The 17,249-nt window shown below is 49.0% G+C and overlaps 1 protein-coding gene across 1 annotated transcript in view; it reads left to right on the forward strand.

Annotated features, from left to right (window-relative positions):
* Nucleotides 1–17,249, forward strand: part of ADAM11 (ADAM metallopeptidase domain 11) — a 110,059-nt gene that overhangs the window by 54,636 nt on the left and 38,174 nt on the right. The window contains exons 9-10 of the mRNA XM_063963178.1: nt 2,330–2,401; nt 5,285–5,451. Of these exons, the coding sequence (XP_063819248.1) occupies nt 2,330–2,401; nt 5,285–5,451 (239 nt within the window). The remainder of the gene's footprint in view (nt 1–2,329; nt 2,402–5,284; nt 5,452–17,249) is intronic.

Here is a 17,249-nt window from a genome sequence, read left to right on the forward strand (position 1 = left end):
AAAGGGAGGCCCACCCTCCGTGCGAAGCAAATCAGTAAAGGCTCTATTTCCACTGTAAAGGAGAACAAGGACCTAAACTAATAGGTTCAAAGATCTTGAGTCCCACTGACCCATACCTTTCATGCCTGAACCAGCAGTGGAGGACATCCTGTCAGAGGAGAGCCCACAAGTAAAAACTGTAATGGGGTGAAAGAGGAACCTGGGCAGGATGCATGACGCATTGCAATGTAAATGCGGTGCATCCCACCACTCAGCGCATGCATATCGTAGTTTATTAACACCGTAGGCATGGAGATATTAACAAAGGACAGCTCTCCCGATGAGAGCTATACTTTGTGGTGTGGGGAATTTTGGGTTAGGAGCCGGGAGTCCTTCTGCGCATGCGTTGTATGATGCACACACCATGGGTGGTCCTGGGAAGTATCTGATTGGTCACTCTTAAGGGAAATGTGAATAGACACCCCCACAGGATCCAAGCTCCGAGATAGATATATATATATATATATATATATATATATATATAGTTAATGGTCTATTGAAATTAAATGGAGTGTGCGTAACTATTAAGTAAATAACTCCCTACCTTTCTTCACACACACACAAAAATCCTGCCCCCCTCCCTCGTTAATAGCACTAGCAACTGCACTGGTTCCCATTAAAACAGGGGAACAATGAGCATGGTGGGTGCCTCTGATGAAGTGTAGACAAGCACAGGCCAAACGGCACACCACAAAAGGCCCAAAGCACAGGGCCCCACTAACATCATTTGTTTTACACCCAGCCTGGGTCAGTATGGGGTTGTTGCTTCTATGTGGCCAGGTGGTTATATCTTCTTTTATCAAATGCAAACGTCCTTAAGAAAATCTAAGCCACACCATTGTCTCTTAACCCAAAAGGAAATTCAAACACAAAGCATAATGCATGCATCTCCTCTTAGAACTATGCCATGGAATGAGAGAAGAATTAATTAGACAGGATCCCCCTTAGTCACAAGCACTTTTGCTACACTAGCCAAAATGTAATTTATGTAGTAGATCTTGCTTTGATCGTACACACATAGATATTTAACCCATACTTGCCTACCTGCCCCTCTCCATGAGGGAGAAATGCTCTGTTCCTGGACTTTCCTGGTAATGTAAGATTGCCATCACCTGTGGTGAAACACCTTTCTTATCAATTACCTATCTCACCACAGGTGATGGCAATCATACATTACCAGGAAAGTCCAGGAACAGAGCATTTTCTCCCTCATGGAGAGGGTCAGGTAGGCAAGTATGATTTAACCTGCATTAATATGGAGAGTTTCTACAATGTCTACAATTCCATTGAAATTAACAAACTAAGGGGGTAATTCCAAGTTGATCGCAGCAGGAAATTTTTTAGCAGTTGGGCAAAACCATGTGCACTGCAGGGGAGGCAGATATAACATGTGCAGAGAGAGATAGATTTGGGTGTGGTGAGTTAAATCTGCAATCTAAATTGCAGTGTAAAAATAAAGCAGCCAGTATTTACCCTGCACAGAAACAAAATAACCCACCCAAATCTAACTCTCTCTGCAAATGTTATATCTGCCCCCCCTGCAGTGCACATGGTTTTGCCCAACTGCTAGAAAATATCCTACTGCGATCAACTTGGAATTACCCCCTAAGTATGAATAGGCCATATACATCAATCACAAATGGAAGGAAATAGCTTGATAAACCTGTCATTCACCCCCTAGAGAGTATGTACACATTATTAGCAGCGGTAATTTACAGCGAGTGAAAAAGGTGGAAGCTTTAACGCCTGGGGCTATTCAATTAGAGACCCTTTTTCTCACCCTGTAAATTACACTGTTAACCCAGAAAATCCGGTATAAGTTCTCGGACCTATGGGTTAATACGGTCGCCTCACCCGCAAACAGGCTATTTAATGCGGATCTCTTTTCAAGCCTTGTTTAACTGTAGCCTGCCCAGCAACCCCCGAAGTGTGCGCATCACTCGATGCATATGCAGATAGGACTCCAGGTCCTAAACCCGGAAGTCCTGTCATTGCAAAAGACAGCTCTTACCGCAAAAGCTGTCCTTTGTGTTTTTCTTTAGGCATACGGCATTAATAAATGCTTATATGCATGCGGAGAGTGGTGGGATGCATCGCAAGCAAAATGTGACTCAGACCCCATGTCTGAATCAGTGGGTAGCCAGGCAACCTAAGCCACTGTTTTAGTTTATAGTTTTAGAATCCCTGTATAGTCAGTATAGAGTATAAAATTACTTATTCTCTAAATAGTTTGTGTACTCTGTGGTATTGCATGTAGTCTAAATGTTATCTTTGTATTTGCCCTCCTTAGTTTGACCAGGTGCGGCAGTCTGTGGGTCTAACAAGTAGTTTTGCCAAATCTGTGGTGAATTTAGCTGATACCGTAAGTATGCTACAACATATTGTATTGTACTATTATTGCCACTAGTGCCCTTCCAATATCTATCATGGCGTTTCCCAGACATCCTTATATTTGAAAAAGTGGCCCATTCACCAATGAAACATTCAGCTTTCCATTGGTTCCCCAAATAAAATAATAATGCTATAACTCACTCTTTAATGACGGGGGATATTTAATTTCTTGGTGACCAGGCTAAATTTTATGAAGAAGAACTTTCTGTTGTATAGTCTACGTAGATAATGCTTTTTGTTTTATTTTTTTTGTCATTAATGGATTGGTAGGGATTTTATTTTGTAGCATAATACTGTAAAACTAATTCATTTTATGGTCAGAATCTATGGAAAACCAGACAAAATGGGGCTGTGCGAACTTTGATTCGGAGGTGTACTCAAATGACTCCGTAGTATGGTGGTTATTCTCCGTTCCAGGCGGCATTGTGCCTGCTCAGGTCCCGTCCTGCACTAGCAGCCAATGCGTTCTGATCATATTGGCTGCAAACTGAATCACAGGCAGAGGCATTTGGGAGGCAGCGCAGGGAAAACAGAGGTGGGGCGGCTGCATTTTCGCGGTGACTGTGTGACATCACACGCAGCCGCTCCAATCAAGAATATGGCGGCGGACTGTCTACATACGCAGCCTAGGGGGTCTTCCACAGTTGCTGCAACCGCAATTAAATTGCGGTCGCAGCAGCTGGCAGGCCATTCAGCATGCTGGGCACCTTGCCCTGTGATGGGTGATCCCCAGCATGCGAGAGAAATGATTGCAGATTCAGATTTTTAGCAGAATCTACAATCTGTACTGAATAACCTCCTTAGTACGCAGTGGCTGTGCGTAAATATGCAAATGTCGCAGCCACTGGAGGTGATCCGCCACTTGTGTACAAAGATGCAACCATTGGACACACATCGGCCAAGCCTCCGCTTTCTGAGTGACTCTGTATTCCCACTTCATGGCCCCTGGAAGTAGTATGCCAGAGCCATGTCTATTGTATATAGGATCACAGTTGCAAGCTGCTACACTACCCCCAAAGCGGTTGCGACCAGTTCCAGTGCCCATAGGTGTTGTAATATCAATTGGTGTATCCTTAGATGCCACCATCGGTCGTACAATCAAAACTTGTACCAGCCCTCTAGTTTTTACACATGACTATGGTCTCCTGTGTCTGCGGCTGTGTACCTGTATAGCCAGTCGCTTTCACCGACACGTAATATAACTGCCATAACAGGCCCATTAAACAAACCATTTCTGCATGCGTTACCAGCCACCGCCCAGGAACACCCAGAACTTTTCCACAATATTTCTCATAGCGAACGTCCCAGTGCATGCGCTCTACGAGTTATTAAGCTGGGCACACACTAGGCCGACAGATCTGCCATCCAGATGGTCCACCAACCTATCTGACAATCAGCCCATACACACTTACTAATCGTCAGCCCGATGTGTTGTGCTTGACGTCACAACTGGCCAGGCATTTACATGTGCATGCCCACGTGTGACGTCAGACACCGGCGACCTCTGCAGCAAGTGTATGGGCAGTTTGCAGACCACCCATACACACAGCACGATATGCCAATATATCTGCAGATATCATCGGCTGTGCTGCAGGGCCGACATAATATGTCTGCAAATGACATAGTTCACAGACATATCAGGGGTACACACCCGCCAACACGCCAGCGATATATTGCCCATTCAGTTGAACAGCCGATATATCGGGCAATGCCGTAACTAGGGGTGTGCCATTGGTGCGCCGCACAGAGTGCAGGGCCCTGTGGGCGGCACTCCTCAGCCCTAGCTGCTGGCTATACAAATTAGTGCTAGTAGCAGTAGCAACATCTCCATGCTGCTCCCTCTAGGGTCTATTCATGAAGCAGTGAAAAGTGTGGAGCAGTGAGCCAGTGGAGAAGTTACCCATGGCAACCAATCATCATTGAAGTAACAGTTATAATTTGCATGCTATACAATTGTATGAAGCAGCTGATTGGTCGCCATGAGCAACTTCTCCACTGGCTCACTTCTCCACTCTTTTCACTGCTTCATGAATAGACCCCTCTGTCCGGGATACAGCATCTGACTATGCAGTGGTTGTCATGCTGCACTTAGTTACTTTGTTGGTAGAGCTGAAGTATACTCCCCATGCTGTGTGTGTCCAGAGTCCTTCATTATCAAGCCACCCCTGTACTTTAGTGCTGTGTATAACTGATTCAAAAATTTCACATGCACAATTACAGAAGTCTCTCTGGCACATGTGAAAGGCACAACAGAAATATCCTATTTGAATCCGTTCATCTGATTGGAATTCATCAATGTTTATTGTACCATCATCTTATATCTGCCATGTTTCAACTACAGTATATACGAGCACTGTATATCTAACACAGAGTTATCTTTAATGCATAAGCAAAGTGTAAGAGGAGCGGAAGAATGGAAATGGTGCCAGGTGAAAGGTTATGGCAGCAGGTGAATTGTAGGTAAAATTGGGAGGGAGACGCCCATGCTCCTTCTTGCACAGGGCACCAAAACGTCTAGTTACGGCTCTGATATCAGCTAGTGTGTACCCAGCATTAAGGATTTTTGCGCAAACGTTTCAAAATTTTGTTCAGGCATTGCGTTCGACGCTGAATCATGTCCTAAATGTTGTGACCGTTAGAAACCAGTGTAAAAGGATGAAACGTATACAAGTCAGAAATATAAATAAGTTTATACAGTATTGTTCTCCTTAAGACTTGCATGTTCTCCATTTATGATCCATAGCTTTTTATGATTTGGGATGACCACTCTCCTGTAGCTCTCCTGCCTTTGTACCTCCAGAGACTCCCTAATTGGTTCTGTGTTCCCTAGTTTATTCCTTTATTCTCCTCCTAGATTTTTAGGGAACAACTTAACACCAGGATCGTCCTGGTTGCCATGGAAACCTGGACATCTGGAGACAGGATAGCTGTGAGTGAGGACCCTCTGCAAGTACTGGCTGATTTCATGAAATACCGCAGCACCGAGATACCAGAGCATAGTGACGCCACTCACCTCTTCTCGTGAGTCCTATGGGGTTAGCTGCACCTTATTATATAATCCATTGACATGTCACTGTCATCAGGTCAGCATCTTCCATTACCCTTCTACTGTGTGTAGTCCAAACTACTTACATCAGACCATGAATACTAAGGCATTACATAAATGTACATTAGAATGGTAGCATTTCCTAAATCTGAATCCACATAAGGTTTCATCCCTAAACTTATTCCAACTCCTGAACCAAACTTTACCATAACCATGGCTTAAACTACACTAAATCTATGCTGAGAACTAAAATATCCCTGAACTTGCACATTGGACCCCCTACAAGCACTTGTACCAGCAGTATATATATTACTATACCCTAGTTGAGGGGTAAGCCGATTCTGATTTTGGAGACTAACTCACATTATTTGTTCCCTAAGAAAAAAGAAAATTGTCAATAAATCACACTGCCTCCATCCACTAGAATTATAGGTGGTGCCTGGGATGCCTGCAGATCAACTGCTCAGAAAAAATAACCTTTGTGGCAACAATGTAGTCTGTATACAGTAGGGATATGTTTTGGACAAAACAAAATGCAGAACAATTCTTTTTTTTCAATGAATAAAGCAGATGACACGCAATTCATAATAATGAATACAGGACTGTGCTGTAAATGGTGCGCTTCTCTGATGTCCCCTGAAGTTCTGTTGTTGAGGTCATCAGGCCAAAAAAGGCAGAATGGGGGTTATTCAGTATGGATTGCAGATTCAGCTAAAAAGCAGAATCTGCAGTCCTTTCTATCGCATGCTGGGGGCCGCTCAATGCAGGACAAGGCCGCCCAGCATGTAGACTGGCCTGCTCAGCGGCTGCGACCGCAAATTCATTGTGGTTGTAGCAACTGTGGACGACCCCCTGCAGCCGTAGCTAGGCTGCATATGCAAGAGGTCCGCCGTCATTTTTTAGATTGGAGCGTCACAAAGCCGCCCCAAAAACGCCACCGACCCACTCCCGCTCGCCCCCGTGAAAATGAGAGGAATGCAGGGAAATGGGCCCTACCGTACTTTCATGCTTCTCCAGACTCTTATGCTGGAAGTAACAGCTGTTACTAGTATAGGCAAGCAGCTCCTAATCTCTGTCGTGGTCCCCCTGCAGTTCTCAGAAACTGGGAGAGTGCAGGAGCTGATTGAATTCCCTCATACATTCACCTACTTTCAGTGTCATCTTTGTATGTATCCTTAGCACAGTAATGCACTTCTTCCTTATGTCTTTAAACATACTGTACTTAATTGCTTTAAATAGCTGAACAAAACTAAAAATAATGGCAAAAAAATTAGCAGAGTATATACATATTATGAGAAAATACTTGTGCTGGATTCCTGTGTCTTTAAATATAGAGTAGTATTGCTGAAAATAGGAGGATCATTTATGTATGTCAGAAAATGTGTGTGTAGCATTAAAACCATGTCTTTCAGCTCTGTGACATTATTAGTCTATTTTGGTGGGCCATTCTGAACAAAATGTGGGAAACAGGGCCGTAACTATGTGGGTGCTCGTCAGCACTGAGGGCGCATCTGCGGGCATACACAAACTGGCAAGCAGGGTGATAGCATTTACCCTGTAGGCGCCGTAAGTCACATTCCCCCCCCCCCCCCCCGTCGTTGCCAGACAGATTTGTGATCAGCAGTGCTGCGCTGCCGCTCCCACCCAGCGTCCATTCTGGGAGTGGCAGTGGGAGAACAGAGAAGAGGAGCAGCCAGCAGCACAGCGCAGCGCAGCAAATCATCTCGGTGTTGGGAGTGGCCTCAAACACCGGTGCGCTGCATCCCGCCACCCTGACTGAGCCCCTGAAAGAACTGGATGGATGGTCCCAGGACTGACTGCGCTGTGAGACTCCGGAGCTCTGTCTTGCACTCGGCAGTGGCGCACACATGACTAGGAGCCGGAGGAAGAGTCCAGCGCAGGAGCGGACTAAGGCAGCATGGGGTGAGTCACAGAGCAGGGGGAGGTTACAACTGGCAGCAGGAAGTTGGGAACACACACTTGGCTCAGTGGCTCCACAGTCCACACTGATGTCCCTCACTGTTCCCTACACCCACTCTCTCTGCTCCCCTCACTCACCCACCCTCACTGTTCCCTACACCCACTCTCTCTGCTCCCCTCACTCACGTACCCTCACTGCTCCGTACTCTCACCCTCACCCTCACTGCTCCCTACACCCACTCTTTCTGCTCCCCTCATTCACGTACCCTCACTGCTCCGTACTCTCACCCTCACTGATCCCTACACCCACTCTCTCTGCTCCCCTCATTCACCCACCCTCACTGCTCCCTACACCCACTCTCACTGCTCCCTACACCCACTCTCTCTGCTCCCCTCACTCACCCACCCTCATGCACCCACCCTCATGCACCCACCCTCACTGCTCCCTACACCCACTCTCTCTGCTCCCCTCATTCACGTACCCTCACTGCTCCCTACACCCACTATCTCTGCTCCCTACTCTCTCTGCTCCCCTCACTCACCCACCCTCACTGCTCCCTACACCCACTCTCACTGCTCCCTACACCCACTCTCTCTGCTCCCCTTATTCACATACCCTCACTGCTCCCTACACCCACTCTCTCTGCACCCCTCACTCACATACCCTCACTGCTCCCTACACCCACTCTCACTGCTCCCTACACCCACTCTCTCTGCTCCCCTTATTCACATACCCTCACTGCTCCCTACACCCACTCTCTCTGCACCCCTCACTCACATACCCTCACTGCTCCCTACACCCACTCTCTCTGCTCCCTACACCCACTCTCTCTGCTCCCCTCACTCACCCACCCTCACTGCTCCCTACACCCACTCTCTCTGCTCCCCTCACTCACCCACCCTCATGCACCCACCCTCATGCACCCACCCTCACTGCTCCCTACACCCACTCTCTCTGCTCCCCTCACTCACCCACCCTCACTGACCCCTACACCCACTCTCTCTGCTCCCCTCACTCACATACCCTCACTGCTCCCTACACCCACTCGCTCTGCTCCCTACACCCACTCTCTCTGCTCCCCTCACTCACCCACCCTCACTGCTCCCTACACCCACTCTCACTGCACCCTACACCCACTCTCTCTGCTCCCCTCACTCACATACCCTCACTGCTCCCTACACCCACTCTCTCTTCTCCCTACACCCACTCTCTCTGCTCCCCTCACTCACCCACCCTCACTGCTCCCTACACCCACTCTCACTGCTCCCTACACCCACTCTCTCTGCTCCCCTTATTCACATACCCTCACTGCTCCCTACACCCACTCTCACTGTTACCTACACCCACTCTCTCTGCACCCCTCACTCACATACCCTCACTGCTCCCTACACCCACTCTCTCTGCTCCCTACACCCACTCTCTCTGCTCCCCTCACTCACCCACCCTCACTGCTCCCTACACCCACTCTCTCTGCTCCCCTCACTCACCCACCCTCATGCACCCACCCTCACTGCTCCCTACACCCACTCTCTCTGCTCCCCTCACTCACCCACCCTCACTGACCCCTACACCCACTCTCACTGTTCCCTACACCCACTCTCTCTGCTCCCCTCACTCACATACCCTCACTGCTCCCTACACCCACTCGCTCTGCTCCCTACACCCACTCTCTCTGCTCCCCTCACTCACCCACCCTCACTGCTCCCTACACCCACTCTCACTGCACCCTACACCCACTCTCTCTGCTCCCCTCACTCACATACCCTCACTGCTCCCTACACCCACTCTCTCTGCTCCCTACACCCACTCTCTCTGCTCCCCTCACTCACCCACCCTCACTGCTCCCTACACCCACTCTCACTGCTCCCTACACCCATTCTCTCTGCTCCCCTTATTCACATACCCTCACTGCTCCCTACACCCACTCTCACTGTTCCCTACACCTACTCTCTCTGCTCCCCTCACTCACATACCCTCACTGCTCCCTACACCCACTCTCTCTGCTCCCTACACCCACTCTCTCTGCTCCCCTCACTCACCCACCCTCACTGCTCCCTACACCCACTCTCTCTGCTCCCTACACCCACTCTCTCTGCTCCCCTCATTCACATACCCTCACTGCTCCCTACACCCACTCTCTCTGCTCCCCTCACTCACCCACCCTCACTGCTCCCTACACCCACTCTCTCTGCTCCCCTCATTCACATACCCTCACTGCTCCCTACACCCACTCTCTCTGCTCCCCTCATTCACCCACCCTCACTGCTCCCTACACCCACTCTCACTGCACCCTACACCCACTCTCTCTGCTCCCCTCACTCACCCACCCTCATGCATCCACCATCACTGCTCCCTACACCCACTCTCTCTGCTCCCCTCACTCACCCACCCTCACTGCTCCCTACTCTCACCCTCACTGATCCCTACACCCACTCTCTCTGCTTCCGTCACTCACCAACCTTCACTGTTCCCTACACTCACCCTCATTGTTCCCTACACCCACTCTCTCTGCTTCCATCACTCAATGCTCCCTACACCTTTCCTCACTGTTCCCTACACTCAACCTTACTCACTGCTCTCTACAACGACCAGGGCCACAACTAGGTGTGTGCATTTGCCCTGTGGGTGCACCATCTACAGACACACCGACTGGCCACCTATTCCCTCATGTGGTCCGCTTACAGCCGCTCCCACTCCCTCTCCCTTGTGCATTCTGTCTGCAACAGAGCATTCGCTGACCAGCGCCCTCAACCCCAAGCTCTCACTCTCAGTGCAGGAGTAGCAGCAGCCTCTGCCCAATCAGATTGCAGCATCAAGCGAGAGTGACGGGCGGCTGCAGCAATCCCACGCTCTCCCTTTACATGACGGACGTCGGGGGGGGGGGGGGGACGACAGCTCCTACTGCCGCCGGCCGCGATACCTTAGGATTCCTCTCCCCAGTATGCTCCACCCCCTCCATCTCCTGCAGTTTCTGAGGAGGGACTGGAGTACAGAAGCCGTTCCTCGGCAGAAGAAATTTAATTAGCAGCTTAGCTGCCAACCATATTATACAGCATAACACAAATGCCCTCTGTACAGTCATGAATTTCTTTTGAGCATTTGTTGATCATCAACCTTAGGGGGTAATTCAGAGTTGATCACAGCAGCAAATTTGTTAGCTAATGGGCAAAACCATAGCAGTGCAGGTGGGGCAGATATAACGTGCAGAGCGAGTTAGATTTGGGTGGGGTGTGTACAAACTGAAATCTAAATTGCAGTGTAAAAATAAAGCAGCCAGTATTTACCCTGCACAGAAACAATATAACACACCCAAATCAAACTCTCTCTGCACATGTTATATCTGCCACACCAGCAGTGCACATGGGCCCTCATTCCGAGTTGATCGCTCGCTAGCTACTTTTAGCAGCCGTGCAAACGCATAGTTGCCGCCCACGGGGGAGTGTATTTTAGAATAGCAGGAGTGCGAACGCCTGTGCAGCAGAGTGGCAGCAAACACATTTCTCTGACGTCCTAGTGGATGCTGGGTACTCCGTAAGGACCATGGGGAATAGCGGCTCCGCAGGAGACTGGGCACAAAAGTAAAAGCTTTTAGGTCACCTGGTGTGCACTGGCTCCTCCCCCTATGACCCTCCTCCAAGCCTCAGTTAGATTTTTGTGCCCGGCCGAGAAGGGTGCATGCTAGGTAGCTCTCCAGAGCTGCTTAGAGTAAAAGTTTTAAATAGGTTTTTTTATTTTCAGTGAGACCTGCTGGCAACAGGCTCACTGCATCGTGGGACTAAGGGGAGAAGAAGCGAACTCACCTGACTGCAGAGTGGATTGGGCTTCTTGGCTACTGGACATTAGCTCCAGAGGGACGATCACAGGTTCAGCCTGGATGGGTCCCGGAGCCGCGCCGCCGGCCCCCTTACAGAGCCAGAAGAGCGAAGAGGTCCGGAAAAATCGGCGGCAGAAGACGTTCCTGTCTTCAATAAGGTAGCGCACACTTCACACTCCGGTCACTGAGGGTGCAGGGCGCTGGGGGGGAGCGCCCTGAGACGCAATAAAACATGTTTAAACCTTATATGGCTAAAGAAATACATCACATATAGCTCCTGGGCTATATGGATGCATTTCACCCCTGCCAGTTTTCCTAAAAAAAGCGGGAGAAAAGGCCGCCGTGAAGGGGGCGGAGCCTATCTCCTCAGCACACAAGCGCCATTTTCCCTCACAGTTCCGCTGGAAGGAAGGCTCCCTGACTCTCCCCTGCAGTCCTTCTACAGAATCAGGGTAAAACAAGAGAGGGGGGACACTAATTGGCAGAAAATACATATACAGCAGCTATAAAAGGGAGAAACACTTATATAAGGTTATCCCTGCATATATATAGTGCTCTGGTGTGTGCTGGCAAACTCTCCCTCTGTCTCCCCAAAGGGCTCGTGGGGTCCTGTCCTCTATCAGAGCATTCCCTGTGTGTGCTGTGTGTCGGTACGATTGTGTCGACATGTATGAGGAGGAAAATGATGTGGAGGCGGAGCAATTGCCTGTAATAGTGATGTCACCCCCTAGGGAGTCGACACCTGACTGGATGGTCGTATGGAAGGAATTACATGACAGTGTCAGCACTTTGCAAAAAACTGTTGACGACATGAGACAGCCGGCAAATCAGTTAGTGCCTGTCCAGGCGTCTCAAACACCGTCAGGGGCTCTAAAGCGCCCGTTACCTCAGATGGTCGACACAGACCCAGACACGGATACTGACTCCAGTGTCGACGGTGACGAGACAAACGTAATGTCCAGTAGGGCCACACGTTACATGATCACGGCAATGAAGGAGGCTTTGAACATTTCTGATACTATAAGTACCACAAAAAAGGGTATTATGTGGGGTGTGAAAAAACTACCCATAGTTTTTCCTGAATAAGATGAATTAAATGAGGTGTGTGACAAAGCGTGGGTTTCCCCCGATAAAAAACTGCTGATTTCTAATAAATTATTGGCATTATACCCTTTCCCGACAGAGGTTAGGGCGCGTTGGGAAACACCCCCTAGGGTAGATAAGGCGCTCACACGCTTATCAAAACAAGTGGCGTTACCGTCTCCTGATACGGCCGCCCTCAAGGAACCAGCTGATAGAAAGCTAGAAAATATCCTAAAAGGTATATACACACATACTGGTGTTATACTACGACCAGCAATCGCCTCAGCCTGGATGTGCAGTGCTGGAGTGGCTTGGTCGGATTCCCTGACTGAAAATATTGATACCCTGGATAGGGACAGTATATTATTGACTATAGAGCACTTAAAGGATGCATTACTATATATGCGAGATGCACAGAGGGATATTTGCACCCTGGCATCAAGAGTAAGTGCGTTGTCCATTTCTGCCAGAAGAAGTTTATGGACACGACAGTGGTCAGGTGATGCGGATTCAAAACGGCATATGGAAGTTTTGCCGTATAAAGGGGAGGAGTTATTTGGGGTCGGTCTATCAGACCTGGTGGCCACGGCGACGGCTGGGAAATCCACCTTTTTACCCCAGGTCACCTCTCAGCAGAAAAAGACACCGTCTTTTCAAACTCAGTCCTTTCGTCCCCATAAGGGCAAGCGGGCAAAAGGCCACTCATTTCTGCCCCGGGGCAGAGGAAGGGGAAAAAGACTGCAGCAAGCAGCCTCTTCCCAGGATCAGAAGCCCTCCCCCGCTTCTGCCAAGTCTTCAGCATGACGCTGGGGCTTTACAAGCGGACTCAGGCACGGTGGGGGCCCGTCTCAAAAATTTCAACGCGCAGTGGGCTCACTCGCAAGTGGACCCCTGGATCCTGCAGGTAGTATCACAGGGGTACAAACTGGAATTCGAGACGTCTCCCCCTCGCCGGTTCCTGAAGTCTGCTCTACCAACGTCTCCCTCCGACAGGGAGGCAGTATTGGAAGCTATTCACAAGCTGTATTCCCAGCAGGTGATAATCAAGGTACCCCTCCTACAACAGGGAAAGGGGTATTATTCCACGCTGTTTGTGGTACCGAAGCCGGACGGCTCGGTGAGACCGATTTTAAATCTGAAATCATTGAACACTTACATAAAAAGGTTCAAATTCAAGATGGAATCACTCAGAGCAGTGATAGCGAACCTGGAAGAAGGGGACTATATGGTGTCTCTGGACATCAAAGATGCTTATCTCCATGTCCCAATCTACCCTTCTCACCAAGGGTACCTCAGGTTTGTGGTACAGAACTGTCATTATCAGTTTCAGACGCTGCCGTTTGGGTTGTCCACGGCACCACGGGTCTTTACCAAGGTAATGGCCGAAATGATGATTCTTCTTCGAAGAAAAGGCGTCTTAATTATCCCTTACTTGGACGATCTCCTGATAAGGGCAAGGTCCAGGGAACAGTTAGAGGTCGGAGTAGCACTATCTCAGGTGGTGCTACGTCAGCACGGGTGGATTCTAAATATTCCAAAATCGCAGCTGATTCCAACAACACGTCTACTGTTCCTAGGGATGATTCTGGACACAGTCCAGAAAAAGGTGTTTCTCCCGGAGGAGAAGGCCAGGGAGTTATCCGAGCTAGTCAGGAACCTCCTGAAACCAGGACAAGTGTCAGTGCATCAATGCACAAGGGTCCTGGGAAAGATGGTGGCTTCTTACGAAGCGATTCCATTCGGAAGATTCCATGCAAGAACGTTTCAGTGGGATCTGCTGGACAAATGGTCCGGATCGCATCTTCAGATGCATCAGCGGATAACCCTATCTCCAAGGACAAGGGTGTCTCTCCTGTGGTGGTTGCAGAGTGCTCATCTTCTAGAGGGCCGCAGATTCGGCATTCAGGACTGGATTCTGGTGACCACGGATGCCAGCCTGAGAGGCTGGGGAGCAGTCACACAGGGAAGAAACTTCCAGGGCTTGTGGTCAAGCATGGAAACGTCTCTTCACATAAATATCCTGGAACTAAGGGCAATTTACAATGCCCTAAGTCAAGCAAGGCCTCTGCTTCAGGGTCAGTCGGTTTTGATCCAATCGGACAACATCACGGCAGTCGCCCACGTAAACAGACAGGGCGGCACAAGAAGCAGGAGGGCAATGGCAGAAGCTGCAAGAATTCTTCGCTGGGCGGAAAATCATGTGACAGCACTGTCAGCGGTGTTCATTCCGGGAGTGGACAACTGGGAAGCAGACTTCCTCAGCAGACACGACCTCCACCCGGGGGAGTGGGGACTTCACCCAGAAGTCTTCCACGTGATTGTAAACCGTTGGGAAAAACCAAAGGTGGACATGATGGCGTCTCGTCTCAACAAGAAACTAGACAGATATTGCGCCAGGTCAAGGGACCCTCAGGCAATAGCGGTGGACGCTCTGGTAACACCGTGGGTGTACCAGTCAGTGTATGTGTTCCCTCCTCTGCCTCTCATACCCAAAGTACTGAGAATCATAAGAAGGAGAGGAGTAAGAACTATACTCGTGGCTCCGGATTGGCCAAGAAGGACTTGGTACCCGGAACTTCAAGAGATGCTCACGGAGGACCCGTGGCCTCTACCTCTCAGAAAGGACCTGCTCCAGCAGGGACCTTGTCTGTTCCAAGACTTACCGCGGCTGCGTTTGACGGCATGGAGGTTGAACGCCGGATCCTGAAGGAAAAAGGCATTCCAGATGAAGTCATCCCTACCCTGGTCAAGGCCAGAAAGGATGTAACCGCAAAACATTATCACCGCATTTGGCGAAAATATGTTGCGTGGTGTGAGGCCAAGAAGGCCCCTACAGAGGAATTTCAACTGGGTCGTTTCCTGCATTTCCTGCAAACAGGACTATCTATGGGCCTAAAATTAGGGTCCATTAAGGTTCAAATTTCGGCCCTGTCAATCTTCTTCCAAAAAGAACTGGCTTCAGTGCCTGAAGTTCAGACGTTTGTCAAAGGGGTACTGCATATACAGCCTCCTTTTGTGCCTCCAGTGGCACCTTGGGATCTCAATGTGGTGTTGAGTCTCCTAAAATCACATTGGTTTGAACCACTCACCACTGTGGAATTGAAATATCTCACATGGAAAGTGGTCATGCTGTTAGCCCTGGCTTCAGCCAGGCGTGTCTCTGAATTGGCGGCTTTATCATATAAAAGCCCTTACCTAATTTTTCATTCAGACATGGCAGAACTGAGGACTCGCCCTCAATTTCTCCCTAAGGTGGTTTCGGCGTTTCACATGAACCAGCCTATTGTGGTACCTGCGGCTACTAGGGACTTGGAGGACTCCAAGTTGCTGGACGTAGTCAGGGCCCTGAAAATATATGTTTCCAGGACGGCTGGAGTCAGAAAATCTGACTCGCTGTTTATCCTGTATGCACCCAACAAGCTGGGTGCTCCTGCTTCTAAGCAGACGTTTGCTCGTTGGATTTGTAGTACAATTCAGCTTGCACATTCTGTGGCAGGCCTGCCACAGCCAAAATCTGTAAAAGCCCATTCCACAAGGAAAGTGGGCTCATCTTGGGCGGCTGCCCGAGTGGTCTCGGCTTTACAACTGTGCCGAGCAGCTACTTGGTCAGGGGCAAACACGTTTGCTAAATTTTACAAATTCGATACCCTTGCTGAGGAGGACCTGGAGTTCTCTCATTCGGTGCTGCAGAGTCATCCGCACTCTCCCGCCCGTTTGGGAGCTTTGGTATAATCCCCATGGTCCTTACGGAGTACCCAGCATCCACTAGGACGTCAGAGAAAATAAGAATTTACTTACCGATAATTCTATTTCTCATAGTCCGTAGTGGATGCTGGGCGCCCATCCCAAGTGCGGATTGTCTGCAATACTTGTATATAGTTATTGTTACATAAATCGGGTTGTTTATTGTTGTGAGCCATCTTTTCAGAGGCTCCTACGTTTATCATACTGTTAACTGGGTTCAGATCACAAGTTGTACGGTGTGATTGGTGTGGCTGGTATGAGTCTTACCCGGGATTCAAGATCCTTCCTTATTATGTACGCTCGTCCGGGCACAGTATCCTAACTGAGGCTTGGAGGAGGGTCATAGGGGGAGGAGCCAGTGCACACCAGGTGACCTAAAATCTTTTACTTTTGTGCCCAGTCTCCTGCGGAGCCGCTATTCCCCATGGTCCTTACGGAGTGCCCAGCATCCACTACGGACTATGAGAAATAGAATTATCGGTAAGTAAATTCTTATTTTTGTGCAGAACGAGACCAGCCCTGTAGTTACTTATTCTGTGCAATGATTGCTGTGACGGATGACACGGTAATGACGTCAGATACCCGCCCAGCAAACGCCCGCCCACGCCTGCGTTTTTCCAAACACTCCCAGAAACGGGTCAGTTTCCAACCAGAAACTCCCACTTCCTGTCAATCTCGCTGTGTTCGTCAGTGCGACTGAAAGCGTTGCTAGAACCTGTGAAAAACCACAATGCTCTTTGCCAGCAAACTGAAGACCTCCCGGTTGGGACAGTGGGTGACATATTTGAGGGCAGTCTGTGCTGTATTTTTATTCTGACTGTTTAATCACCACCACCTCCAAGCTAGTACTTACACTTAATTGGTACAGATTGAGTATCCCATACCCAAAATGCTTGGGAACAGAAGTGTTTTGGTGATCGGATTTTTCCGTATTTTGGAATAATTTCATACTATAATCCGATATCATGGCATGGGACCCAAGTCTAAGCACAGAATGTTTCATATACACCTTATACACACAGCCTGAAGGTAATTTTAGACAATATTTTTAATAACTTTGCGCATTAAACAAAGCTTGTGTATAAAGAGTGTAGCCTTCCCTAAATTATCCTACCCCTTTCAAATGCTCCCTATTTGTTTGACCCTCTCAGATATCAAAGCTTTCACCAAATTGTTCACCTCGTTTTTATGGAAAGGAGGTCACCGTCGTA

The sequence above is a fragment of the Pseudophryne corroboree genome, chromosome 3, assembly GCF_028390025.1.
Source record: "Pseudophryne corroboree isolate aPseCor3 chromosome 3, aPseCor3.hap2, whole genome shotgun sequence".
Classification (NCBI taxonomy): domain Eukaryota; kingdom Metazoa; phylum Chordata; class Amphibia; order Anura; family Myobatrachidae; genus Pseudophryne; species Pseudophryne corroboree.